The sequence below is a fragment of the Pezoporus flaviventris genome, unplaced genomic scaffold, assembly GCF_033815535.1.
Source record: "Pezoporus flaviventris isolate CSIRO_AGI_PZ_B2104156 unplaced genomic scaffold, CSIRO_AGI_Pfla_v1 ptg000691l, whole genome shotgun sequence".
NCBI classification, from domain to species: Eukaryota; Metazoa; Chordata; class Aves; order Psittaciformes; family Psittacidae; genus Pezoporus; species Pezoporus flaviventris.
The window spans coordinates 25,657-50,135 of record NW_026893236.1 but is presented as its reverse complement, the minus strand read 5'-3'; the positions used below and the strand labels follow the sequence as shown (position 1 = coordinate 50,135).

Genomic DNA, 24,479 nt, shown 5'->3' with positions numbered 1-24,479 from the left:
TCCTCCGCCGCCATCTTGGGCCTCTCTCAACCCTCCTCCGGTACCTCCGGTTTCTTCTTTTTCCCCTCCCCCCACCCCCCCCCAAACCCTCCCCCACCCCCAATGTGGTCCCCCCCCCATGGGGAGGGGGCACCGGCAGCGCTGGGGCCTCGTTGGTGGCGGAGGCCGAAAGTTACCGGGAGGGCAACGGGGGCCGAGGTTTTGGTGCTTACGGCCTGGACCGGAAGCGGAAGTAGGGAAACCGGAAGCGGAAGTAGGGAAACCGGAAGCGGAAGTCAAACCCCGCCTTTTTACGCCCATCATGGCCCCGGCCCTTTGGGAGCGGCCATGAGGCGCTTCCTGCCCGACATTGCGGCTGCGCATTGGGCGCTCAGGCGATTGGACACGCCCACCGACGGGGGTGGGGTGGCCACGCCCACCGGGGGGGCGGTGGCCACGCCCCCTAAGGTTGCCACGGAGACGGAGGCGTCGCCCCGCCCCCTATCCCCCCCTCCCCCCACCGGCGCGGACCGCGCCGGTGGGGGGAGGGGGGGATGGGGGGCGGGGGGAGGGGAGCGGGGAGCGATGCCAGTGGTGAGTGGGGGAGGGGTCAATGGGGGTCAAGGGGTGGGGGGAGGGGTCAATGGGGGGGGAATGAGGGGGTCAAGGGGAGTGGGGAGGGGTGGATGGGGAGTGGATGGGGTGGGGGGAGGGTGAATGGGGGTCAAGGGGTGGGGGGGGAAGGGGAGAGTGGGGGAGGGGCTCGTTGGAGTGGATCGGGTGGGGGGAGGGGTGAATGGGGGTCAGTGGGAGGGGGGAGGGGTCAATGGGGGGAGAATGAGGGGGTCAAGGGGAGTGGGGGAGGGGTGGATGGGGGTCAGGGGGAGGGGGGTGAATGGGGTGGGGGGGAATGGGAGTGGATGGGGTGGGGGGAGGGGTGAATGGGGGTCAGCGGGAGTGGGGGAGGGGCAGAAGGGCTCAATGGGGTTCAATGGGAGTGGGGGAGGGGTGCATTGGGGTCAGTGGGGTGAGGGAGGGGTCAATGGGGGTCATTGGGGTGGGGGGGGAGAGTGGGGGAGGTGCAAAGGGGGTCAATGGGGGTCAAGGGGTGGGGGGGAAAGGGGAGGGGTGGGGGAGGGGAGCATTGGGGTCAGTGGGGTGGGGGAGGGGTCAATGGGGGGAAAGGGGGAGGGGTAAAGGAGGTCATGGGGGGAAGGGGGAGAGTGGGGGAGGGGCGTGTTAGGGTCAGTGGGGTGGGGGGGAGGGGTCAATGGGGGTCAGGGGGAGGGGGGTGAATGGGGTGGGGGAAGGGGTGAATGGGGTCAGCGGGAGTGGGGGAGGGGCAGAAGGGATGGGATGGGGTTCAATGGGAGTGGGGTAGAGAGTGGGGAGGGGCGCATTGGGGTCAATGTGGGGGAGGGGTCAATGGGGGTCAGTGGGAGTGGGGGAGGGGGGAGAGTGGGGGAGGTGCAAAGGGGGTCAATGGGGGTCAAGGGGTGGGGGGGAAAGGGAGGGGGTGGGGGATGGGCGTGTTGGGGTCAATGGGGTGGGGGAGGGGTCAATGGGGGTGAAGGGGATTGGGGGAAGGGGGAGGTGTGGGGGAGGGGTGCATTGGAGTCAATAAGGTGGGGGGAGGGGTGAATGGGGGTCAGTGGGAGTGGGGGAGGGGCAGAAGGGATCAATGGGGTTCAATGGGAGCGGGGTAAAGGGGAGGGTGGGGGAGGGGTTTTGAGGGTCAATGGGGGGTTATTGGGGGGGAGGGGGGTATTTGGGGTGGGGGGATGGGCCCCCCCCTCATCCCGCCCCTCCCCCAACCCCCAGGGCTGTTCCTGATGGACGAGGACCCCGAGGAGGAGCCGGAGCCGGATTCAGACCCTGAGAGCCCCGATGGTGGGGGAGGGGACCTTGGGGGGCAGAGGGGGGATGTGGGGCAGGGACATGGGGGTCAGAGGGAGATGTGGGGCAGCATCATAGGGGTCAGAAGGGAGATGTGGGGCAGGATCATAGGGGTCAGAAGGGGAGATGTGGGGCGGGATCATAGGGGTCAGAGGGGGAGATGTGGGGCAGGCTCATGGGGGTCAGAGGGGAGATGTGGGGCAAGATCATAGGGGTCAGAAGGGGAGATGTGGGGCAGGATCATAGGGGCAGAGGGGGGGATGTGGGGCAGGATCATAGGGGGCAGAGGGGAGATGTGGGGCAGGCTCATAGGGGTCAGAGGGGAGATGTGGGGCAGGCTCATAGGGGTCAGAAGGGGAGATGTGGGGCGGGATCATAGGGGTCAGAGGGGAGATGTGGGGCAGGATCATAGGGGTCAGAAGGGGAGATGTGGGGCAGGATCATAGGGGTCAGAGGGGGAGATGTGGGGCAGGATCATAGGGGTCAGAAGGGGAGATGTGGGGCAGGATCATAGGGGTCAGAGGGGAGATGTGGGCAGGCTCATAGGGGTCAGAAGGGGAGATGTGGGGCAGGATCATAGGGGGTCAGAAGGGGAGATGTGGGGCAGGCTCATAGGGGTCAGAGGGGAGATGTGGGGCAGGATCATAGGGGTCAGAGGGGGAGATGTGGGGCAGGCTCATAGGGGTCAGAGGGGAGATGTGGGGCAGGATCATAGGGGGCAGAAGGGGAGATGTGGGGCAGGAATATAGGGATCAGAGGGGAGATGTGGGGCAGGATCATAGGGTCAGAAGGGGAGATGTGGGGCAGGGACATGGGGGTCAGAAGGGGAGATGTGGGGCAGGGAGATAGGGGTCAGAGGAGAGATGTGGGGCAGGCTCATAGGGGTCACAGGGGGAGATGTGGGGCAGGCTCATAGGGGTCAGAAGGGGAGATGTGGGGCAGGATCATAGGGGTCAGAGGGGAGATGTGGGGCAGGATCATAGGGGTCAGAAGGGGAGATGTGGGGGCAGGATCATAGGGGTCAGAGGGGAGATGTGGGGCAGGATCATAGGGGTCAGAAGGGGAGATGTGGGGCAGGATCATAGGGGTCAGAGGGGGAGATGTGGGGCAGGATCATAGGGGTCAGAGGGGAGATGTGGGGCAGGCTCATAGGGGTCAGAGGGGGAGATGTGGGGCAGGATCATAGGGGTCAGAGGGAGATGTGGGGCAGGATCATAGGGATCAGAGGGGAGATGTGGGGCAGGATCATAGTGGTCAGAAGGGGGATGTGGGGCAGGGACATAGGGGTCAGAGGGAGATGTGGGGCAGGCTCATAGGGGTCAGAGGGGGAGATGTGGGGCAGGCTCATAGGGGTCAGAGGGGAGATGTGGGGCAGGCTCATAGGGGTCAGAGGGGAGATGTGGGGCAGGCTCATAGGGGTCAGAGGGGAGATGTGGGGCAGGCTCATAGGGGTCAGAAGGGGAGAATGTGGGGCAGGATCATAGGGTCAGAAGGGAAGATGTGGGGCAGGATCATAGGGGTCAGAGGGGAGATGTGGGGCAGGATCATAGGGGTCAGATGGGAGATGTGGGGCAGGGACATGGGGGTCAGAGGGGAGATGTGGGGCAGGATCATAGGGGTCAGAAGGGGAGATGTGGGGCAGGATCATAGGGGTCAGAAGGGGAGATGTGGGGCAGGATCATAGGGGTCAGAAGGGAGATGTGGGGCAGGATCATAGGGTCAGAAGGGGAGATGTGGGGCAGGCTCATAGGGGTCAGAGGGGAGATGTGGGGCAGGCTCATAGGGGTCAGAAGGGGAGATGTGGGGCAGGCTCATAGGGGTCAGAGGGGAGATGTGGGGCAGGATCATAGGGGTCAGAGGGGGAGATGTGGGGCAGGCTCATAGGGGTCAGAAGGGGAGATGTGGGGCAGGCTCATAGGGGTCAGAAGGGGAGATGTGGGGCAGGATCATAGGGGTCACAGGGGGAGATGTGGGGCAGGCTCATAGGGTCAGAGGGGAGATGTGGGGCAGGCTCATAGGGGTCAGAGGGGGAGATGTGGGGCAGGCTCATAGGGGTCAGAGGGGGAGATGTGGGCAGGATCATAGGGGTCAGAAGGGGAGATGTGGGGCAGGCTCATAGGGTCAGAAGGGGAGATGTGGGCGCAGGATCATAGGGGTCACAGGGGGAGATGTGGGGCAGGATCATAGGGGTCAGAAGGGGAGATGTGGGGCAGGATCATAGGGGTCAGAAGGGGAGATGTGGGGGCAGGCTCATAGGGGTCAGAAGGGGAGATGTGGGGCAGGCTCATAGGGGTCAGAAGGGGAGATGTGGGGCAGGCTCATAGGGGTCAGAAGGGGAGATGTGGGGCAGGATCATAGGGGTCACAGGGGGAGATGTGGGGCAGGATCATAGGGGTCACAGGGGGAGATGTGGGGCAGGCTCATAGGGGTCAGAGGGGAGATGTGGGGCAGGATCATAGGGGTCAGAAGGGGAGATGTGGGGCAGGCTCATAGGGATCAGAGGGAGATGTGGGGCAGATCATAGGGGTCAGGATGGGAGATGTGGGGCAGGGACATGGGGGTCAGAGGGGAGATGTGGGGCAGGATCATAGGGGTCAGAAGGGGAGATGTGGGGCAGGATCATAGGGGTCAGAGGGAAGATGTGGGGCAGGATCATAGGGGTCAGAAGGGAAGATGTGGGGCAGGCTCATGTGGGGCGGCGCTCTGAGGCTCTGTTCCTCCCGGCCAGCAGGGGGCAGCCCCACAGAGGAGCCGCCGCCGCCTCCCCCTGGGGCCCCGCTCTACGCCCGCTCCTTGCCCGTCTCGGTGCCCTCCTGGCCCTGCGGCCCCCCCGGGGCCCGCCCACACACGCCGAGGGAGCCGCCCATAAGGTGGGGAGGTGTGGGGCAGGGGGGAGATGTGGGCAAGGGGGGAGCTGTGGGGCAGGGGAGGAGCTATGGGGCAGGGGGGAGCTGTGGGCAGGGGTTATCTGTGGGGTGGGGGGATCTATGGGGATGGAAGGGGGATCTATGGGGCGGGGGGGAGCTATGGGGCAGGGGGGAGCTGTGGGGCAGGGGGGAGCTGTGGGGCGGGGGGGGAGCTGTGGGGCGGGGGGGGAGCTGTGGGGCAGGGGGTTATCTGTGGGGTGGGGGGATCTATGGGGATGGAAGGGGATCTATGGGGTGGGGGGGAGCTATGGGGCAGGGGGGAGCTGTGGGGCAGGGGGGGAGCTGTGGGGCAGGGGTTATCTGTGGGGTGGGGGGATCTATGGGGATGGAAGGGGATCTATGGGGTGGGGGGGAGCTATGGGGCAGGGGGAGCTGTGGGGCAGGGGGGAGATGTGGGGCAGGGGGGAGATGTGGGGCAGGGAGGGAGCTGTGGGGGCGGGGGGGAGATGTGGGGCGGGGGGGAGCTGTGGGGCAGGGGGGGAGATGTGGGGCAGGGGGGGGAGCTGTGGGGCAGGGGGGGAGATGTGGGGCAGGGGGGAGATGTGGGGCAGGGGGAGCTGTGGGGCAGGGGGGGAGATGTGGGGCAGGGGGGAGCTGTGGGGCGGGGGGGAGCTATGGGCAGGGGGTTATCTGTGGGGTGGGGGATCTATGGGGATGGAAGGGGATCTATGGGGCGGGGGGGAGCTATGGGGCAGGGGGGAGCTGTGGGGCAGGGGGGGAGCTATGGGGCAGGGAGGGAGCTATGGGGCGGGGGAGAGCTATGGGGCGGGGGGAGCTGTGGGGCAGGGGGGGAGCTGTGGGGCAGGGAGGAGCTGTGGGCAGGGGGGAGCTATGGGGCAGGGGGGGAGGTGTGGGGCAGGGGGGGAGCTATGGGGCAGGGGGGGAGCTACGGGGCAGGAAGGGGGCCTATGTGGTGGGGGGAGCTATGGGTGGGGGGATCTATGGGGAGGGGGGGATCTATGGGACAGGAAGGGGATCTATGGGGTGGGGGAGAGCTATGGGGCAGGAAGGGGGGTCTATGGGGCGGGGGGAGCTATGGGCGGGGGTGAGCTATGGTTTGGGGGGGATCTATGGGGAAGGAAGGGGATCTATGGGGCAGGAAGGGGATCTATGGGCAGGAAGGGGATCGATGGGGGCAGAAAAGGGATCTATGGGGCAGGGGGGATCTATGGGGCAGGGGCTTATCTATGGGGCAGGGGAGTGACCTATGGAGCAGGAAGAGGATCTATGAGGCACAGGAGGATATCTGAGGCAGGGTGGCGATCTATGGGGCAGAGGTTGTCCCTGTGGGGCTGAGAATGGTTATGGGGCACTGCTATAGGAATGACAGACTTACAGGGATGCATCTATAGGGATAAGGAGATTCTAACACGGGTGCTATGGGGCTGGGTATGGATCTATGGGGCAATCTATGGGGCAATCTATGGGCAATCTATGGGGCAATCTATGGGGCTGGGGAGGGTCGCTATGGGTCACATCCCCCCCCCATAGGCATCCCCAGACCTGGAGCGCATCGCGGCCTCCATGCGGGCCCTGGCGCTGCGGGGGGGGGGCGACGGCACCGAGATGTTCGGGGACCTCCCCCGCCCCCCACTGCTGGCTGGGGACCCCCAGTGACCCCCTCCCGTCTATGGGGCACCCCCCATCTATGGGGCAGCCGCTACCTATGGGGCACCCTGGATCTATGGGGCAGCCACTACCTATGGGGCACCCTGGATCTATGGGCACTCCCTATCTATGGGGCACCCCGTATCTATGGGGCAGCCGCTACCTATGGGGCACCCTGTATGTATGGGGCACCCCCCATCTATGGGGCAGCCCCCATAGATGGGGCACCCTGGATCTATGGGGCACCCCCCATCTATGGGGCAGCCGGCTACCTATGGGGCACCCTGGATCTATGGGGGCACTCCCTATCTATGAGGCACCGCCTATCTATGGGGCACCCCGTATCTATGGGGCAGCCCCCATCTATGGGGCACTCCCTATCTATGGGGTACCCCGCATCTATGGGGTAGCCCCCATAGATGGGGCAGCCGCTACCTATGGGGCACCCCCTATCTATGGGGCACTCCCTATCTATGGGGCAGCCCCCCATAGATGGGGCACCCTGGATCTATGGGGCACCCCCCATCTATGGGGCAGCCACTATCTATGGGGCACCCTGGATCTATGGGGCACTCCCTATCTATGGGGCACCGCCTATCTATGGGGCACCCCGTATCTATGGGGCAGCCGCTACCTATGGGGCACCCCCTATCTATGGGGCACCCCGTATCTATGGGGCAGCCGCTACCTATGGGGCACCCCCTATCTATGGGGCACCCCATATCTATGGGGCACCCCGCATCTATGGGGTAGCCCCCATAGATGGGGCACCCTGGATCTATGGGGCACCCCCCATCTATGGGGCAGCCGCTACCTATGGGGCACCCCGTATCTATGGGGCACCCCGTATCTATGGGGCACCCCCCATCTATGGGGCAGCCGCTACCTATGGGGCACCCCCCATCTATGGGGCACTCCCTATCTATGGGGCACCGCCTATCTATGGGGCACCCCGTATCTATGGGGCAGCCGCTACCTATGGGGCACCCCCCATCTATGGGGCACCCCATATCTATGGGGCACCCCGCATCTATGGGGTAGCCCCCATAGATGGGGCACCCTGTATCTATGGGGCAGCCACTACCTATGGGGCACCCTGTATCTATGGGGCACCCCGTATCTATGGGGCAGCCCCCACCTATGGGGCAACCCCACCTATGGGGCACCCCCTATCTATGGGGCACCCCATATCTATGGGGCACCCTGTATCTATGGGGCACCCCCCACCTCTATGGGTCTGCCCCCCAAGTGTGTTTGTGTGTGGGAGCGCCCTAGAGACCGGTCAGTGCTGCCCCCCTCCCCCCCCCCCCAAATAGGGGGTGGGGGAGGGGCAAACGGAGCCCCACCCTACAGCCCCTCCCCCCCACAAGTGTCTTATTAAGGGGGGGGATGGGCGGGTTTAACCCCTCCCCCCCTTGCACAAGGGGTTTCCCCCCCCCAAATTGGGGGCCCCATAGAAGGGGCGCGGCCCCTTTAAGGGGGCGTGGCCTGAGCGCTCCGAGGCTCCGCCCCCTTCTCCTTTTTAGAGCAGAGCTGGGGAAGGCTCCGCCCCCTTTATTTTTTGTCCAAAGATGATTGGGCGGCGCCGAGCGAGGCCCCGCCCCTTGCAGCCAATTAAGAACCGCGTGTTTTAGCAGGGCGCGTTCTGATTGGTTGGAGGCGGCGGGAGGGGGAGGGACCGCCCCTTGAGAGGCGCCTTAAAGGGGGGGCCAATGGGGAGTGCGGGGCTGAGATTTGAGGGCCCCCTATAATAAATGGGGGGGGGGGGTTAAGCCAAACACACAAAGACCTTTATTGGGGGGGACTTGGGGGGCAATGGGGGGGGGAACTTGGGGGCAGTGGGGGGGGACTTGGGGGGCAATGGAGAGGGTTTGGGAGGGCAATGGGGAACTTGGGGGGCAGTGGGGGGAACTTGGGGGGGGAACTTGGGGGGCAATGGGGGGGGACTTGGGGGGCAGTGGGGGGGACTTGGGGGGGGAACTTGGGGGCAATGGGGAGGAACTTGGGGGGCAGTGGGGGGGACTTGTGGGGCAATGGAGAGGGTTTTGGGGGGGCAATGGGGGGAGTTGGGGGGGGTTCGGGGGCAATGGGGCAGTTGGGGGGCAATGGAGAGGTTTTTGGGGGCAATGGGGGAACTTGGGGGGGCAATGGAGGAGTTTTGGGGAGCAATGGGGGAACTTGGGGGGCAATGGGAGGGTTTGGAGGGGACTTGGAGGGCAATGAGGAGAACTTGTGGGGCAATGGGGGGGACTTGTGGGGCAATGAGGAGAACTTGGGGGGCAATGGGTGGGAGTTGGGGGGCAATGGGGGGAGTTGGGGGGCACTTGTGGGGCACTGGGGAGGTTTGGGGGGCAATGGGGGAAACTTAGGGGGCAATGAGAAGAACTTGGGGGGCACGGGGGGGACTTGTGGGGCACTGGGGGTTACTTGTGGGGCAGCTGTGGGGCACTGGGGGGCACTTGTGGGGCACTGGGGGTTACTTGTGGGGCAGCTGTGGGGCACTGGGGGGTTTGGGGGGCACTTGTGGGGCACTGGGGGGCACTTGTGGGGCAGCTGTGGGGCACGGGGGGTTGGGGCCCCCCCTACGCCTGCATCACGGGCCGGGATTTCTGCGCTTCCAAACAGATCCCGGAGCCGGCGAATCCGGTTCCACCCTGCAATGGGGGGTGGGGGGTGAGGGGGGGACCCCAAAACGGCATTGACCCCCCCATAGCCCCATTGAACCCCATTGATCCCCATTGTGCCCCATTGAACCCCACTGATCCCCCATTGATCCCCATTGTGCCACATTGATCCCCATTGAACCCCATTGATCCCCATTGATCCCCATTGTGCCCCATTGATCCCCATTGAACCCCATTGATCCCCATTGTGCCCCATTGAACTGCATTGATCCCCCATTGAACCCCATTGTGCCACATTGATCCCAATTGAACCCCATTGATCCCAATTGTACCCCATTGATCCCCATTGTGCCCCACTGAACCCCATTGATCCCCATTAACCCCTATTGACCCCATTGTGCCCCACTGACCCCCATTGTGCCCCATTAACCCCACAGACCCCATTGAACCCCACTGATCCCAATTGACCCCCATTAACCTCATTGATTCCATTGCGCCCCATTGCATCCCATTGCCCCCTATTGACCGCATTGCCCCCCATTGACCCCATCGCCCCTATTGCCCCCATTGTGCCCCATTGCCCCCCATTGACTCCATTGCGCCCCATTGACCCCCTTTGTGCCCCATTGCCCCCCATTGACCCCATTGCACCCATCGCCCCCTATTGCCCCCCATTGTGCCCCACTGAGCCCCATTGCACCCAATTGACTCCATTGAACCCCATTAACCCCTATTGACCCCATTGCCCCCCATTGCGCCCATTGTCCCCCATTGACCCCATTGCCCCCCATTGTGCCCCACTGCCCCCCATTGCCCCCCATTGTGCCCCACTGCCCCCCATTGCCCCCCATTGTGCCCCACTGCCCCCCATTGTGCCCCATCGCCCCCCATTGACCCCATCACCCCCCATTGTACCCCATTGCCCCCCATTGCGCCCCATTGTGCCCCATTGACCCATTGCACCCCATTGATCCCCATTGCCCCCCATCACCCCCATTGTACCCCATTGCCCCCTATTGCCCCCATTGACCCCATTGCCCCCCATTGCATCCCATTGACCCCCTTTGTGCCCCATTGCCCCCCATTGACCGCCATTGTGCCCCATTGATCCCCATTGCCCCCCATTGACTCCATTGTGCCCCATTGACCCCATTGCCCCCCATTGACCCCATTGTGCCCCATTGACCCCATTGTGCCCCATCACCCCCCATTGTACCCCATTGCCCCCATTGACCCCATTGTGCCCCATTGATCCCCATTGCCCCCCATTGACCCCATTGTGCCCCATCACCCCCTATTGACCCCATTGCCCCCATTGCCCCCATTGTGCCCCATTGATCCCCATTGCCCCCCATTGACCCCATTGTGCCCCATCACCCCCATTGTACCCCATTGCCCCCCATTGCATCCCATTGACCCCCTTTGTGCCCCATTGCCCCCCATTGACCCCATTGCGCCCCATTGCCCCCCACTCCCCCCATTGCGCCCCATTGCCCCCCATTGATCCCCATTGCCCCCCATTGACCCCATTGTGCCCCATCACCCCCCATTGTACCCCATTGCCCCCTATTGCCCCCCATTGACCCCCATTGCATCCCATTGACCCCCTTTGTGCCCCATTGCCCCCCATTGCCCCCCATTGCCCCCATTGCCCCCATTGCGCCCCACTGCGCCCCATGGACCCGCTGCAGGACGATGATGTCCCCCTCGCTCAGGGGCTCCCCCGTCACCGGGTCCTTCATCTCCTTGCGGATGAGGCGCTCCACGCAGTCCAGCGTCACCACGGCCCCCCTGCCCCACACATGGGGGTCAGGGCCGCTTGGGGGTCCCAGGGGGTCCTATGGGGTCAGTTTGGGGTCCCAGGGGGGTACTTAGGGGTCCCATGGGGCACTTAGGGGTCCTATGGGGTCAGTTTGGGGTCCCAGGGGGGTACTTAGGGGTCCCATGGGGCACTTAGGGGTCCTATGGGGTCAGTTTGGGGTCCCAGGGGGGTACTTAGGGGTCCTATGGGGTCAGTTTGGGGGTCCCAGGGGGCACTTGGGGGTCCCATGGGGCACTTAGGGGTCCTAGAGGGGCATGTGGGGGTCCCAGGGGGCACTTGGGGGTCCCAGGGGGCAACTTGGGGGTCCAAGGGGGGAACTTAGGGGTCCTATGGGGTCAGTTTGGGGTCCCAGGGGGGTACTTAGGGGTCCCAGGGGGCACTTAGGGGTCCTATGGGGTCAGCTTGGGGTCCCATTGGGGCAGTTAGGGGTCCCAGGGGGGCACTTAGGGGTCCCATGGGGTCAGTTTGGGGTCCCAGGGGGGCACTTAGGGGTCCCAGGGGGGCACTTAGGGGTCCTATGGGGTCAGTTTGGGGTCCCAGGGGGCACTTGGGGGTCCCAGGGGGCACTTGGGGGTCCCAGGGGGGAACTTAGGGGTCCTATGGGGTCAGTTTGGGGTCCCAGGGGGTCACTTAGGGGTCCCATGGGGTCAGTTTGGGGTCCCAGGGGGGCACTTAGGGGTCCTATGGGGTCAGTTTGGGGTCCCAGGGGGGCACTTAGGGGTCCTATGGGGTCAGTTTGGGGTCCCAGGGGGGCACTTAGGGGTCCCATGGGGCACTTAGGGGTCCTATGGGGTCAGTTTGGGGTCCCAGGGGGGTACTTAGGGGTCCTATGGGGTCAGTTTGGGGGTCCCAGGGGGCACTTGGGGGTCCCATGGGGCACTTAGGGGTCCTAGAGGGGCATGTGGGGGTCCCAGGGGGCACTTGGGGGTCCCATGGAGGCACTTGGGGGTCCCAGGGGGTCAGTTTGGAGTCCCAGAGGGGCACTTGTGGGTCCCAGGGGGCCACTTAGGGGTCCCAGGGGGGGACTTAGGGGTCCTAGAGGGGCATGTGGGGGTCCCAGAGGACAACTTGGGGGTCCCATGGGGGCACTTAGGGGTCCTATGGGGTCAGTTTGGAGTCCCAGGGGGGCACTTAGGGGTCCCAGGGGGGTACTTAGGGGTCCTATGGGGTCAGTTTGGGGTCCCAGGGGGGCACTTGGGGGTCCCATGGGGTCAGTTTGGGGTCCCAGAGGGGCACTTGTGGGTCCCAGGGGGCCACTCAGGGGTCCTAGAGGGGCATGTGGGGGTCCCAGGGGGCACTTGGGGGTCCCAGGGGGTCACTTAGGGGTCCCATGGGGTCAGTTTGGGGTCCCAGGGGGGTACTTAGGGGTCCCATGGGGTCAGTTTGGGGTCCCATGGAGGCACTTGGGGGTCCCAGGGGTTCACTTATGGGTCCCAGAGGGGCATGTGGGGGTTCCAGGGGAGCACTTGGGGGTCCCAGGGGGTCACTTGGGGGTCCCAGGGGGGCACTTAGGCGTCTCTATGGGCTCTATGGGTCTCTATGGGTCCCAATGTCTCCCAATGGCTCCCTATGGCTCTCTATGGTTCCCTATGGGTCCCAATGGCTCTCTATGGCTCCCTATGGGTCTCTATGGTTCCTTATGGGTCCCAATGGCTCCCTATGGGTCTCTATGGGTCCCAATGGGTCCCAATGGTTCCCTATGGGTCTCTATGGGTCCCAATGGCTCCCTATGGGTCTCTATGGGTCCCAATGGCTCCCTATGGGTCCCAATGGTTCCCTATGGGTCTCTATGGCTCCCTATGGGTCCCAATGGCTCCCTATGTGTCTCTATGGCTCCCTATGGGTCCCAATGACTCCCAATGGCTCCCTATGTGTCCCAATGGCTCTCTATGGTTCCTTATGGGTCCCAATGGCTCCCTATGGGTCTCTATGGGTCCCAATGGTTCCCTATGGGGTCTCTATGGGTCCCAATGGCTCCCTATGGGTCCCAATGGTTCCCTATGGGGTCTCTATGGGTCCCAATGGCTCCCAATGGCTCCCTATGGGTCCCAATGGCTCCCTATGGGTCTCTATGGGGTCCCAATGGCTCCCTATGGGTCCCAATGGCTCCCTATGGCTCCCAATGGCTCCCTATGGGTCCCAATGGCTCCCTATGGGTCCCAATGGTTCCCTATGGGGTCTCTATGGGTCCCAATGGCTCCCTATGGGTCCCAATGGTTCCCTATGGGGTCTCTATGGGTCCCAATGGCTCCCAATGGCTCCCTATGGGTCCCAATGGCTCCCTATGGGTCTCTATGGGGTCCCAATGGCTCCCTATGGGTCCCAATGGCTCCCTATGGCTCCCAATGGCTCCCTATGGGTCCCAATGGCTCCCAATGGCTCCCTATGGGTCCCTATGGGTCCCAATGGCTCCCTATGGGTCTCTATGGCTCCCTATGGGTCCCAATGGCTCCCTATGGGTCCCAATGGCTCCCTATGGGTCTCTATGGGTCTCTATGGGTCCCAATGGCTCCCAATGGATCCCAATGGTTTCTCTATGGGTCCCAATGGCTCCCTATGGGTCTCTATGGCTCCCTATGGGTCCCAATGGCTCCCTATGGGTCCCAATGGCTCCCTATGGTTCCCAATGGTTCCCTATGGGTCCCAATGACTCCCAATGGTTCCCAATGGTTCCCAATGGCTCTCTATGGGTCCCAATGGCTCCCAATGGCTCCCTATGGGTCCCAATGGGGTCTCTATGTGTCCCTATGTGTCCGGGCCCACTCACGACGGCCGCAGCACCGCGCAGGAGCTGCCGTTGCCCAGGGGGTCACAATGGCTCCCAATGGCTCCCTATGGGTCTCTATGGGTCTCTATGGGGTCTCTATGGGTCCCAATGGCTCCCTATGGGTCTCTATGGGTCCCAATGGCTCCCTATGGGTCCCAATGGCTCCCAATGGCTCCCAATGGTTCCCTATGGGTCCCAATGGCTCCCAATGACTCCCAATGGCTCCCTATGGGTCCCAATGGCTCCCTATGGGTCCCAATGGTTTCTCTATGGGTCCCAATGGCTCTCTATGGCTCCCTATGGGTCTCTATGGGTCCCAATGGCTCCCTATGGGTCCCAATGGCTCCCTATGGGGTCTCTATGGGTCCCAATGGGGTCTCTATGGGTCCCAATGGCTCCCTATGGCTCCCTATGTGTCTCTATGGGTCCCAATGACTCCCAATGGCTCCCAATGGGGTCTCTATGGGTCCCAATGGGGTCTCTATGGGTCCCAATGACTCCCAATGGCTCCCTATGGGGTCTCTATGGGTCCCAATGGCTCCCAATGGCTCCCAATGTGTCCGGGCCCACTCACGACGGCCGCAGCACCGCGCAGGCGCTGCCGTTGCCCAGGGGGTCCCAATGGCTCCCTATGGGTCCCAATGGTTTCTCTATGGGTCCCAATGACTCCCAATGGCTCCCTATGGGTCTCTATGGGGTCTCTATGGCTCCCAATGGTTCCCTATGGGGTCTCTATGGGTCCCAATGGCTCCCAATGGCTCCCTATGGGTCTCTATGGCTCCCTATGGGTCCCAATGACTCCCAATGGCTCCCTATGGCTCCCTATGGGTCCCAATGGCTCCCTATGGGTCCCAATGGCTCCCTATGGGTCCCAATGGCTCCCTATGGCGTCTCTATGGGTCCCAATGGCTCCCAATGGCTCCCCATGGTTCCCAATGCGTCCGGGCCCACTCACGACGGCCGCAGCACCGCGCAGGCGCTGCCGTTGCCCAGGGGGTCCCAATGGCTCCCTATGGGTCCCAATGGCTCCCAATGGGGTCTCTATGGGTCCCAATGGCTCCCAATGGATCCCAATGGTTTCTCTATGGGTCCCAATGGCTCCCTATGGGTCTCTATGGCTCCCTATGGGTCCCAATGACTCCCAATGGCTCCCTATGGGTCCCAATGGCTCCCTATGGGTCCCAATGGCTCCCAATGGCTCCCTATGGGTCTCTATGGGTCCCAATGGCTCCCTATGGGTCCCAATGGCTCCCCATGGTTCCCAATGGCTCCCAATGTGTCCGGGCCCACTCACGATGGCCGCAGCACCGCGCAGGCACTGCCGTTGCCCAGGGGGTCCCAATGGCTCCCTATGGGTCCCAATGGCTCCCTATGGCGTCTCTATGGGTCCCAATGGCTCCCAATGGCTCCCTATGGGGTCTCTATGGCTCCCAATGGCTCCCTATGGGGTCTCTATGGGTCCCAATGGCTCCCAATGGCTCCCTATGGGTCCCAATGACTCCCAATGGCTCCCCATGGTTCCCAATGCATCCGGGCCCACTCACGACGGCCGCAGCACCGCGCAGGCGCTGCCGTTGCCCAGGGGGTCCCAATGGCTCCCAATGGGTCCCAATGACTCCCAATGGCTCCCAATGGCTCCCTATGGCTCCCAATGGCTCCTTATGGGTCCCAATGGCTCCCAATGGTTCCCTATGGGTCCCAATGGCTCCCAATGACTCCCAATGGCTCCCTATGGGTCCCAATGGTTTCTCTATGGCTCCCAATGGCTCCCAATGCATCCGGGCCCACTCACGACGGCCGCAGCACCGCGCAGGCGCTGCCGTTGCCCAGGGGGTCCCAATGGCTCCCTATGGGTCCCAATGGCTCCCAATGGCTCCCAATGGCTCCCAATGACTCCCAATGGCTCCCAATGGCTCCCAATGGCTCCCAATGGCTCCCTATGGGTCCCAATGGCTCCCTATGGTTCCCAATGCATCCGGGCGCACTCACGACGGCCGCAGCACCGCGCAGGCGCTGCCGTTGCCCAGGGGGTCCCCGCTCACCGCGCACCGGTACCGGGAGCCCGGGGCCCGCGCCAGGAGCTGGGGGCGCCGCAGCCCCGGCTCCAGCGGCGCGAAGCGAACGGGAACCAGGTCCCGCAGGCGCAGGCGGCGCCCACTCATGGGGCACCGCGCGCCCCCCGCCTGCCCCAGAGAGACACTGGTTAGGGGGTGCCCCATAGAGACACTGGTTAGGGGGTGCCCCATAGAGACACTGGTTAGGGGGTGCCCCATAGAGAGAGGTTATGGGGCTGCCCCATAGAGGGGTTATGGGGTGCCCCATAGAGGGGTTATGGGGTGCCCCATAGAGAGAGGTTATGGGGTGCCCCATAGAGAGAGGTTATGGGGCTGCCCCAGAGAGAGAGGTTATGGGGTGCCCCATAGAGAGAGGTTATGGGGTGCCCCATAGAGGGGTTATGGGGTGCCCCATAGAGAGAGGTTATGGGGTGCCCCATAGAGAGAGGTTATGGGGCTGCCCCAGAGAGAGAGGTTATGGGGTGCCCCATAGAGAGAGGTTATGGGGTGCCCCATAGAGGGGTTATGGGGTGCTCCATAGAGGGGTTATGGGGCTGCCCCATAGAGAGGTTATGGGGTGCCCCATAGAGAGGGGTTATGGGGTGCCCCATAGAGGGGTTATGGGGTGCTCCATAGAGAGGTTATGGGGTGCCCCATAGAGAGAGGTTATGGGGTGCCCCATAGAGGGGTTATGGGGTGCTCCATAGAGGGGTTACGGGGTGCCCCATAGAGAGAGGTTATGGGGTGCCCCATAGAGAGAGGTTATGGGGTGCCCCATAGAGGGGTTATGGGGTGCCCCATAGGGAGGGGTTATGGGGCGCCCCATAGAGAGGTTATGGGGTGCCCCATAGAGAGAGGTTATGGGGTGCTCCATAGAGAGAGGTTATGGGGTGCCCCATAGAGAGAGGTGATGGGGCTGCCCCATAGAGAGAGAGAAGGAGTTATGGGGCTGCCCCCTAGAGACAGGTGATGGGGGTGCCTCATAAAGAGCACTTATGGGGCAGGAGGAGCCACGCTATTGGGCAGGGGGAGCCACGCTATTGGGCAGGGGGAGCCGCGCTATGGGGCAGGAGGAGCCGCGCTATGGGGCAGGAGGAGCCGCGCTATGGGGCAGGAGGAGCCGCGCTATGGGGCAGGTGGACTTGCGCTATGGGGCAGGGGGAGCCGCACTATGGAGTGGGGGAAGCCGCGCTATGGGGCGGGGGAGACCGCGCTATGGGGCAGGGGAAGCCGCGCTATGGGGCGGGGGGAGCCGCGCTATGGGGCGGGGGGAGCCGCGCTATGGGGCGGGGGGAGCCGCGCTATGGGGCAGGGAGAGCGCGCTATGGGGCAGGGGGAGCCGCGCTACGGGGCGGGGGGAGCCGCGCTATGGGGCGGGGGGAGCCGCGCTATGGGGCGGGGGGAGAGCGCGCTACGGGGGGGGGGGGGAGCCGCGCTACGGGGCGGGGGGAGCCGCGCTATGGGGCGGGGGGAGACCGCGCTATGGGGCGGGGGAAGCCGCGCTATGGGGCGGGGGGGAGCCGTGCTATGGGGCTGGGGGGACCGCGCTATGGGGCAGGGGGGAAGCCGCGCTATGGGGCGGGGGAGCCGCGCTATGGGGCGGGGGGAGCCGCGCTATGGGGCGGGGGAGCCGCGCTATGGGGCGGGGGAGCCGCGCTATGGGGCAGGGGGGAAGCCGCGCTATGGGGCACTCACCGGCTTGCGCAGCCGCTCAGCTCCAGCCTCGGGGGTCAAGGATGGGATCCAGAAGCTTGGGAGGGTCCCAGAGGGGCCGGGGTCTATGGGGGGCCAGGGGGGTCAGAGCTGTGGGGCTGCCCCATAGCCCTGCCCCCTAGCTCAGCCCCATAGCCCTGCCCAATAGCTCAGCCCCATAGCTCAGCCCCATAGCCCTGCCCCACAGTCCAGCCCCATAGCCCTGCCCAATAGCTCAGCCCCATAGCCCTGCCCCACAGTCCAGCCCCATAGCCCTGCCCCATAGCTCAGCCCCATAGCTCACCCCCACAGCCCTGCCCCATAGCCCAGCCCCATAGCTCAGCCCCACAGCCCAGCCCCATAGCCCAGCCCCACAGCTCAGCCCCATAGCTCAGCCCCATAGCCCAGCCCCATAGCTCAGCCCCACAGCCCTGCCCCACAGCCCAGCCCCACAGCCCTGCCCCACAGCTCAGCCCCACAGCCCTGCCCCATAGCTCAGCCCCACAGCCCTGCCCCACAGCCCAGCCCCACAGCCCAGCCCCACAGCCCTGCCCCACAGCCCAGCCCCACAGCCCAGCCCCATAGCTCAGCCCCACAGCCCTGCCCCACAGCTCAGCCCCACAGCCCAGCCCCATAGCCCAGCCCCACAGCCCTGCCCCACAGCCCCCCCATACCATCACTGCTCCCGCCGGCCGCCAGGGGGCTCTGTTTCTGCTTCTGCTGCTCCCGCTCTTGCTGCTGCTGCCGCCGATAGGCCTGGGGGGGGAAGTGACCCATAAGTGATCCCTGGGACCCATAAGTGACCCCTAGGACCCATAACTGACCCATAAGTGACCCCCTGGGACCCATAAGTAACCCCTAGGACCCATAAGTGACTCCCTGAGACCCATAAGTGCCCCCTGGGACCCCTAAGTGCCCCATAAGTGCCCCCTAAGTGCTCCCTAAGCGCCCCCTGGGACCCCTAAGTGCCCCATAAGTGCCCCGTAAGTGCCCCTGGCACCTCTAAGCGCCCCCTAGGACCTGTAAGTGCCCCATAAGCGCCCTCTAAGTGCCCCCCGGGACCCCTAAGTGCCCCCTAAGTGCCCCATAAGTGCCCCCCGGGACCCCTAAGTGCCCCCTAAGTGCCCCCCAGTACCCATAAGTGCCCCCTAAGTGCCCCCTAGGACCCATAAGTGCCCCCTAAGTGCCCCCCGGGACCCATAAGTGCCCCCTAAGTGCCCCCCGGGACCCATAAGTGCCCCCTAAGTGCCCCCTAGGACCCATAAGTGCCCCATAAGTGCCCCATAAGTGCCCCCTAGGACCCATAAGTGCCCCATAAGTGCCCCATAAGTGCCCCCCTAGGACCCATAAGTGCATCCTAAGTGCCCCCTGGGACCCCTAAGTGCCCCCTAGGACTCATAAGTGCCCCATAAGTGCCCCATAAGTGCCCCCTAGGACCCATAAGTGCCCCATAAGTGTCCCCCGGGACCCCTAAGTGCCCCATAAGTGCCCCCTAGGACCCATAAGTGCCCCATAAGTGTCCCCGAAGTGCCCCCCGGGACCCCTAAATGCCCCATAAGTGCCCCATAAGTGCCCCCCGGGACCCCTAAGTGCCCCCTAAGTGCCCCCCGGGACCCCTAAGTGCCCCCTAAGTGCCCCATAAGTGCCCCCTAGGACCCATAAGTGCCCCATAAGTGTCCCCAAAGTGCCCCCCGGGACCCCTAAATGCCCCATAAGTGCCCCATAAGTGCCCCCCTAGGACCCATAAGTGCATCCTAAGTGCCCCCTGGGACCCCTAAGTGCCCCCTAAGTGCTTCTAGGACCCATAAGTGCCCCATAAGTGCACCCCGGGACCCCTAAATACCCCATAAGTGCCCCATAAGTGCCCCATAAGTGCCCCCTAGGACCCATAAGTGCCCCCTAAGTGCCCCATAAGTGCCCCCTAAGTGCCCCCTAGGACCCATAAGTGCCCCATAAATGCCCCCTAGGACCCATAAGTGCCCCATAAGTGCCCCCTAAGTGCCCCCTAGGACCCATAAGTGCCCCATAAGTGCCCCCTAAGTGCCCCATAAGTGCCCCCTAGGACCCATAAGTGCCCCCTAAGTGCCCCATAAGTGCCCCCTAAGTGCCCCCTAGGACCCATAAGTGCCCCATAAGTGCCCCATAAGTGCCCCCTAGGACCCATAAGTGCCCCCTAAGTGCCCCCTAGGACCCATAAGTGCCCCATAAATGCCCCCTAGGACCCATAAGTGCCCCATAAATGCCCCCTAGGACCCATAAGTGCCCCATAAGTGCCCCCTAGGACCCATAAGTGCCCCCTAAGTGCCCCCTAGGACCCATAAGTGCCCCCTAAGTGCCCCCTAGGACCCATAAGTGCCCCCTAAGCGCCCCCATAGCGTCCGTACCTTCCTCTGCCTCGCCAGCTCCCCCTTGCGGTGCAGCAGGTACTGCACGATGGCCTCGCGCTCGTACAGGAACCCATCGGGGCTGTGGGGAGGGGACATGGGGGGCAATGGGGGGGGTTGGGGTCATTTTGGGGGGGTTTTGGGGTCATTTTGGGGCGTTTTTAGGTATTTTTGGGGTGATTTTGGGGTGTTTTGGGGTTTTGGGGGGGGTTTTGGGTGGTTTTGGGGTCATTTTGGGGCGTTTTTAGGTATTTTCAGGGTGATTTTGGGGTGTTTTGGGGGGTTTTTGGGGTGATTTTGGGTGGTTTTGGGGTCATTTTGGGGGGGTTTGGGGTCATTTTCGGGTGTTTTTAGGTGTTTTGGGGGTCATTTTGCGGTGTTTTTGGGGTGATTTTGGGTGGTTATGGGGGTGTTTTTGGGTCATTTTTGGGTGTTTTTAGGTGTTTTTGGGGTCATTTGGGGTGTTTTGGGGGTGATTTTGGGTGGTTATGGGGGTGTTTTGGGGTCATTTTCGGGTGTTTTTAGGTATTTTTGGGGTGATTTTGGGGCGTTTTGGGGGTCATTTGGGTGTTTTTTGGGGTGATTTTGGGTGGTTTTGGGGTCATTTTTGGGTGTTTTTAGGTATTTTCAGGGTGATTTTGGGGCGTTTTGGGGTGATTTTGGGTGGTTTTGGGGTCATTTTGCGGTGTTTTTGGGGTGATTTTGGGTGGTTATGGGGGTGTTTTGTGGTCATTTTCGGGTGTTTTTAGGTATTTTTGGGGTGATTTTGGGGTGTTTTGGGGTGATTTTGTGGTGTTTTTGGGGTGATTTTGGGTGGTTTTGGGGTCATTTTGGGGGGTTGTTAGGTATTTTCAGGGTGATTTTGGGGTGTTTTGGGGTGTTTTTGGGGTGATTTTGGGTGGTTTTGGGGGTGTTTTGGGGTCATTTTCGGGTGTTTTTAGGTATTTTTGGGGTGATTTTGGGGCGTTTTGGGGTGATTTTGGGTGTTTTCAGGGTGTTTTGGGGTCATTTGGGGTGTTTTGGGGGTGATTTTGGGGTGTTTTTAGGTGTTTTTGGGGTGATTTTGGGGTGTTTTTAGGTGTTTTTGGGGTGATTTTGGGTGTTTTTGGGGTGTTTTTGGGTGTTTTTAGGTGTTTTTGGGGCGTTTTGGGTGTTTTTGGGGTGATTTTGAGGTGTTTTTAGGTGTTTTTGGGGTGATTTTGGGTGTTTTTGGGGTGTTTTGGGTGTTTTTGGGGTGTTTTTAGGTGTTTTTGGGGTGTTTTTGGGTGTTTTTAGGTGTTTTTGGGGTGTTTTGGGTGTTTTTGGGGTGATTTTGGGGTGTTTTTAGGTGTTTTTGGGGTGATTTTGGGTGTTTTTGGGTGTTTTTAGGTGTTTTTGGGGTGTTTTGGGTGTTTTTGGGGTGATTTTGGGGTGTTTTTAGGTGTTTTTGGGGTGATTTTGGGTGATTTTGGGTGTTTTTAGGTGTTTTTGGGGTGTTTTGGGGGTGATTTTGGGTGCCTCACGTGACCACGGGGTCCCGGCAGGGCTGCAGGGAGAGGCAGCAGCAGTCGAAGTCCTTGACCGCGTCGCGGCCGATGCGGAGCCGTTGGGTGCCGTAACCGGAGGCCGCTGGGGGGGGGGAACAGGGGCACCCCAATGAGCCCAGGACCCACATATACCCCATGTACCCCCATAGGTCCCCTATATCCCCCCTATATCCCATATATCACTCCCTATACCCCCCTATATCACCCCTACAACCCCTATATCCCCTCTATACCCCCCCATATCACCCCCTATATCTCCTATATCCCCCCTATATCCCCTGTATCACCCCCTACCCCCTCTATACCCCCCCATATCCCATATATCACCCCTTATACCCCCCCTATATTCCCTATACCCCCCATATCATCCCCAATATCACCCCTTTACCCCCTATATCCCATATATCACCCCCTATACCCCCCATATACCCCCTATATCCCATATATCACCCCCTATATCCCTCCTATATCCCCCCTATATCACCCCTATACCCCCTATATCCCCCCTATACCCCATATATCACCCCCTATATCACCCCTATACCCCATATATCACCCCCTATACCCCATATATCCCCCCCATACCCCATATATCACCCCCTATACCCCATATATCACCCCCTATACCCCATATATCCCCCCTATACCCCATATATCACCCCCTATACCCCATATATCACCCCTATATCCCATATATCACCCCCTATACCCCCCTATATCACCCCTACAACCCCTATATCCCCTCTATACCCCCCCATATCACCCCCTATATCTCCTATATCCCCCCTATATCCCCTGTATCACCCCCTACCCCCTCTATACCCCCCCATATCCCATATATCACCCCTTATACCCCCCCCATATTCCCTATACCCCCCATATCATCCCCAATATCACCCCTTTACCCCCTATATCCCATATATCACCCCCTATACCCCCCATATACCCCCTATATCCCATATATCACCCCCTATATCCCTCCTATATCCCCCCTATATCACCCCTATACCCCCTATATCCCCCCTATACCCCATATATCACCCCCTATACCCCCATATCCCCCCTATATCACCCCTATACCCCATATATCACCCCCTATACCCCATATATCACCCCCTATACCCCATATATCCCCCCCATACCCCATATATCACCCCCTATACCCCCTATATCCCATATATCACCCCCTATATCCCCCCTATACCCCATATATCCCCCCTATACCCCATATATCCCCCCTATATCCCATATATCACCCCATATCCCCCCACATCCGCCCCACATCTCACCCGTGTCTTTCTTCTTCTCATGGTAGGTGTAAACGGCCCCGGCCGTGCAGTTCTTGCCGTGCCGCGTCATAGCGGCCTCGGGGGGGCGCCGAAGGGACCCGAGTGGTTCCGAACGGACCCGAGCGCGCCCGAAGGGACCCGAGTGCGCCCGAAGGGACCTGCAGGGGGAGCCCCAAAGCGGTCGGAGGGGCCCGAGGGGTCCCGAAGGGTTCAGAATGGGGGGTTCGGGGGGTTCCGAAGGGGTTCGGGGGGTCCCGAATGGGGGGTTCGGGGGGTCCCGAATGGGGGGTCCGAAAAGGGGGGTTCAGGGGGTCCCGAAGGGGTTCGGAGGGTCCCGAATGGGGGGTTCGGGGGCTCCGAAAAGGGGGGTTCGGGGGGTCCCCAATGGGTTCGGAGGGTCCCAAATGGGGGGGATCGGGGGGTTCCGAATGTGTTCGGAGGGTCCCGAATGGGGGGGTTCGGGGGGTTCCGAAAGGGGGGTTCGGGGGGTCCCGAATGGGTTCAGAGGGTCCCAAATGGGGGGGTCGGGGGGGTCCGAAAGGGGGGTTCGGGGGGTCCCGAAAGGGTTCGGAGGGTCCCGAATGGGGGGGTCGGGGGGTTCCGAAAGGGGAGGTCAGGGGGTCCCGAATGGGGGGGGCGGGGGGTTCCGAAAGGGGGGTTCGGGGGGTCCCGAATGGGTTCGGATGGTCCCAAATGGGGGGGGTCGGGGGGTTCCGAAAGGGGGGTTCGGGGGGTCCCGAATGGGTTCAGAGGGTCCCAACTGGGGGGGTCGGGGGGTTCCGAAAGGGGAGGTCAGGGGGTCCCGAATAGGTTCGGAGGGTCCCGAATGGGGGGGTCGGGGGGTTCCGAAAGGGGAGGTCAGGGGGTCCCGAATGGGGGGGGGCGGGGGGTTCCGAAAGGGGGGTTCGGGGGGTCCCGAATGGGTTCGGATGGTCCCAAATGGGGGGGGTCGGGGGGTTCCGAAAGGGGGGTTCGGGGGGTCCCGAATGGGTTCAGAGGGTCCCAACTGGGGGGGTCGGGGGGTTCCGAAAGGGGAGGTCAGGGGGTCCCGAATAGGTTCGGAGGGTCCCGAATGGGGGGGTCGGGGGGTTCCGAAAGGGGGGTTCGGGGGGTCCCGAATGGGTTCGGAGGGTCCCGAATGGGGGGTTCGGGGGGTGCCGAAAGGGAGGACCGAAAAGGGGGGTTCGGGGGGTCCCGAATGGGTTCGGAGAGTCCCGAATGGGAGGGTCGGGGGGTCCCGAATGAGTTCGGAGGGTCCCGAATTGGGAGTTCGGGGGGTGCCGAAAGGGAGGACCGAAAAGGGGGTTCGGGGGGTCCCGAATGGGTTCGGAAGGTCCCGAATGGGATCGGAGGATCTCGAAGAGGCCCGAAAGGGTCCGAAAGGTCCCGAATGGGGATAGGGGGGTCCGGAAGGGCCCGAAGGGTCCCGAGAGGGTTCGGAGGGTCCCGAAAGGAGCTCGAGGGGGGTCCCGAAGGGCCCCGACCGGTACCGAAGGGTCTCGAATGGGTCCGGAAGGTCCCGAAAGGGGGTCGGGGGGTGTCCCGAAGGGGTTCGGAAGGTCCCGAAGGGTCCCGACGGGTACCGAAGGGTCCCGAAGGGGTTCGGAAGGTCCCGAAAGGAGCTCGAGGGGGGTCCCGAAGGGCCCCGACCGGTACCGAAGGGTCCCGAATGGGTCCGGAAGGTCCCGAAGGGGTTCGGAAGGTCCCGAAGGGTCCCGACCGGTACCGAAGGGTCCCGAAGGGGTTCGGAAGGTGCCGAAAGGGGGTCGGGGGGGGGGGGCCCGAAAGGGTTCGGAAGGTCCCGAAGGGGTCCGAGAGGGTTCGAAAGGTCCCAAAGGTCCCGAAAGGCCCCCGAAGGGCCCCGAAAGGAACTCGAGGGGGGTCCCGAGAGGGTTCGCAGGGTCCCGATGG

The 24,479-nt window shown here is 62.6% G+C and overlaps 1 protein-coding gene across 2 annotated transcripts; it reads right to left on the bottom strand.

The window, feature by feature from the left end:
* Positions 1 to 8,337: 8,337 nt before the first annotated feature.
* NOSIP (nitric oxide synthase interacting protein) lies at positions 8,338 to 22,665 on the bottom strand. Of its 2 annotated transcripts, XM_061444108.1 has the most exons (9): positions 22,569 to 22,665; positions 21,256 to 21,361; positions 19,754 to 19,835; positions 18,044 to 18,125; positions 17,373 to 17,455; positions 15,613 to 15,806; positions 10,717 to 10,825; positions 8,975 to 9,064; positions 8,338 to 8,356 (listed from the first exon to the last, which is right to left on the bottom strand). In XM_061444108.1, exons 1-8 carry the CDS (start codon positions 22,636 to 22,638, stop codon positions 8,993 to 8,995), a joined length of 798 nt encoding a protein of 265 aa, XP_061300092.1. In that variant the 5' UTR covers positions 22,639 to 22,665; the 3' UTR covers positions 8,338 to 8,356; positions 8,975 to 8,992. The 2 variants fall into 2 exon arrangements, with proteins under 2 accessions (XP_061300092.1, XP_061300091.1); XM_061444107.1 differs by lacking the exon at positions 8,338 to 8,356 and having other exon boundaries at positions 8,933 to 9,064.
* Between the last annotated feature and the right edge of the window lie 1,814 nt (positions 22,666 to 24,479).

Bases quoted from the DNA above. Each gene is read 5' to 3' on its own strand.
- NOSIP (XM_061444108.1), bottom strand. From the start codon at position 22,638: ATGACGCGGCACGGCAAGAACTGCACGGCCGGGGCCGTTTACACCTAC. The intron at 17,456-18,043 runs GTATGGGGGGGC...GGCCCCCCATAG, and splicing joins GGCCGGCGGGAGCAGTGATG to ACCCCGGCCCCTCTGGGACC. The intron at 10,826-15,612 runs GTGAGTGCGCCC...TGTGTGGGGCAG, and splicing joins TGCGCGGTGCTGCGGCCGTC to GGGGGCCGTGGTGACGCTGG.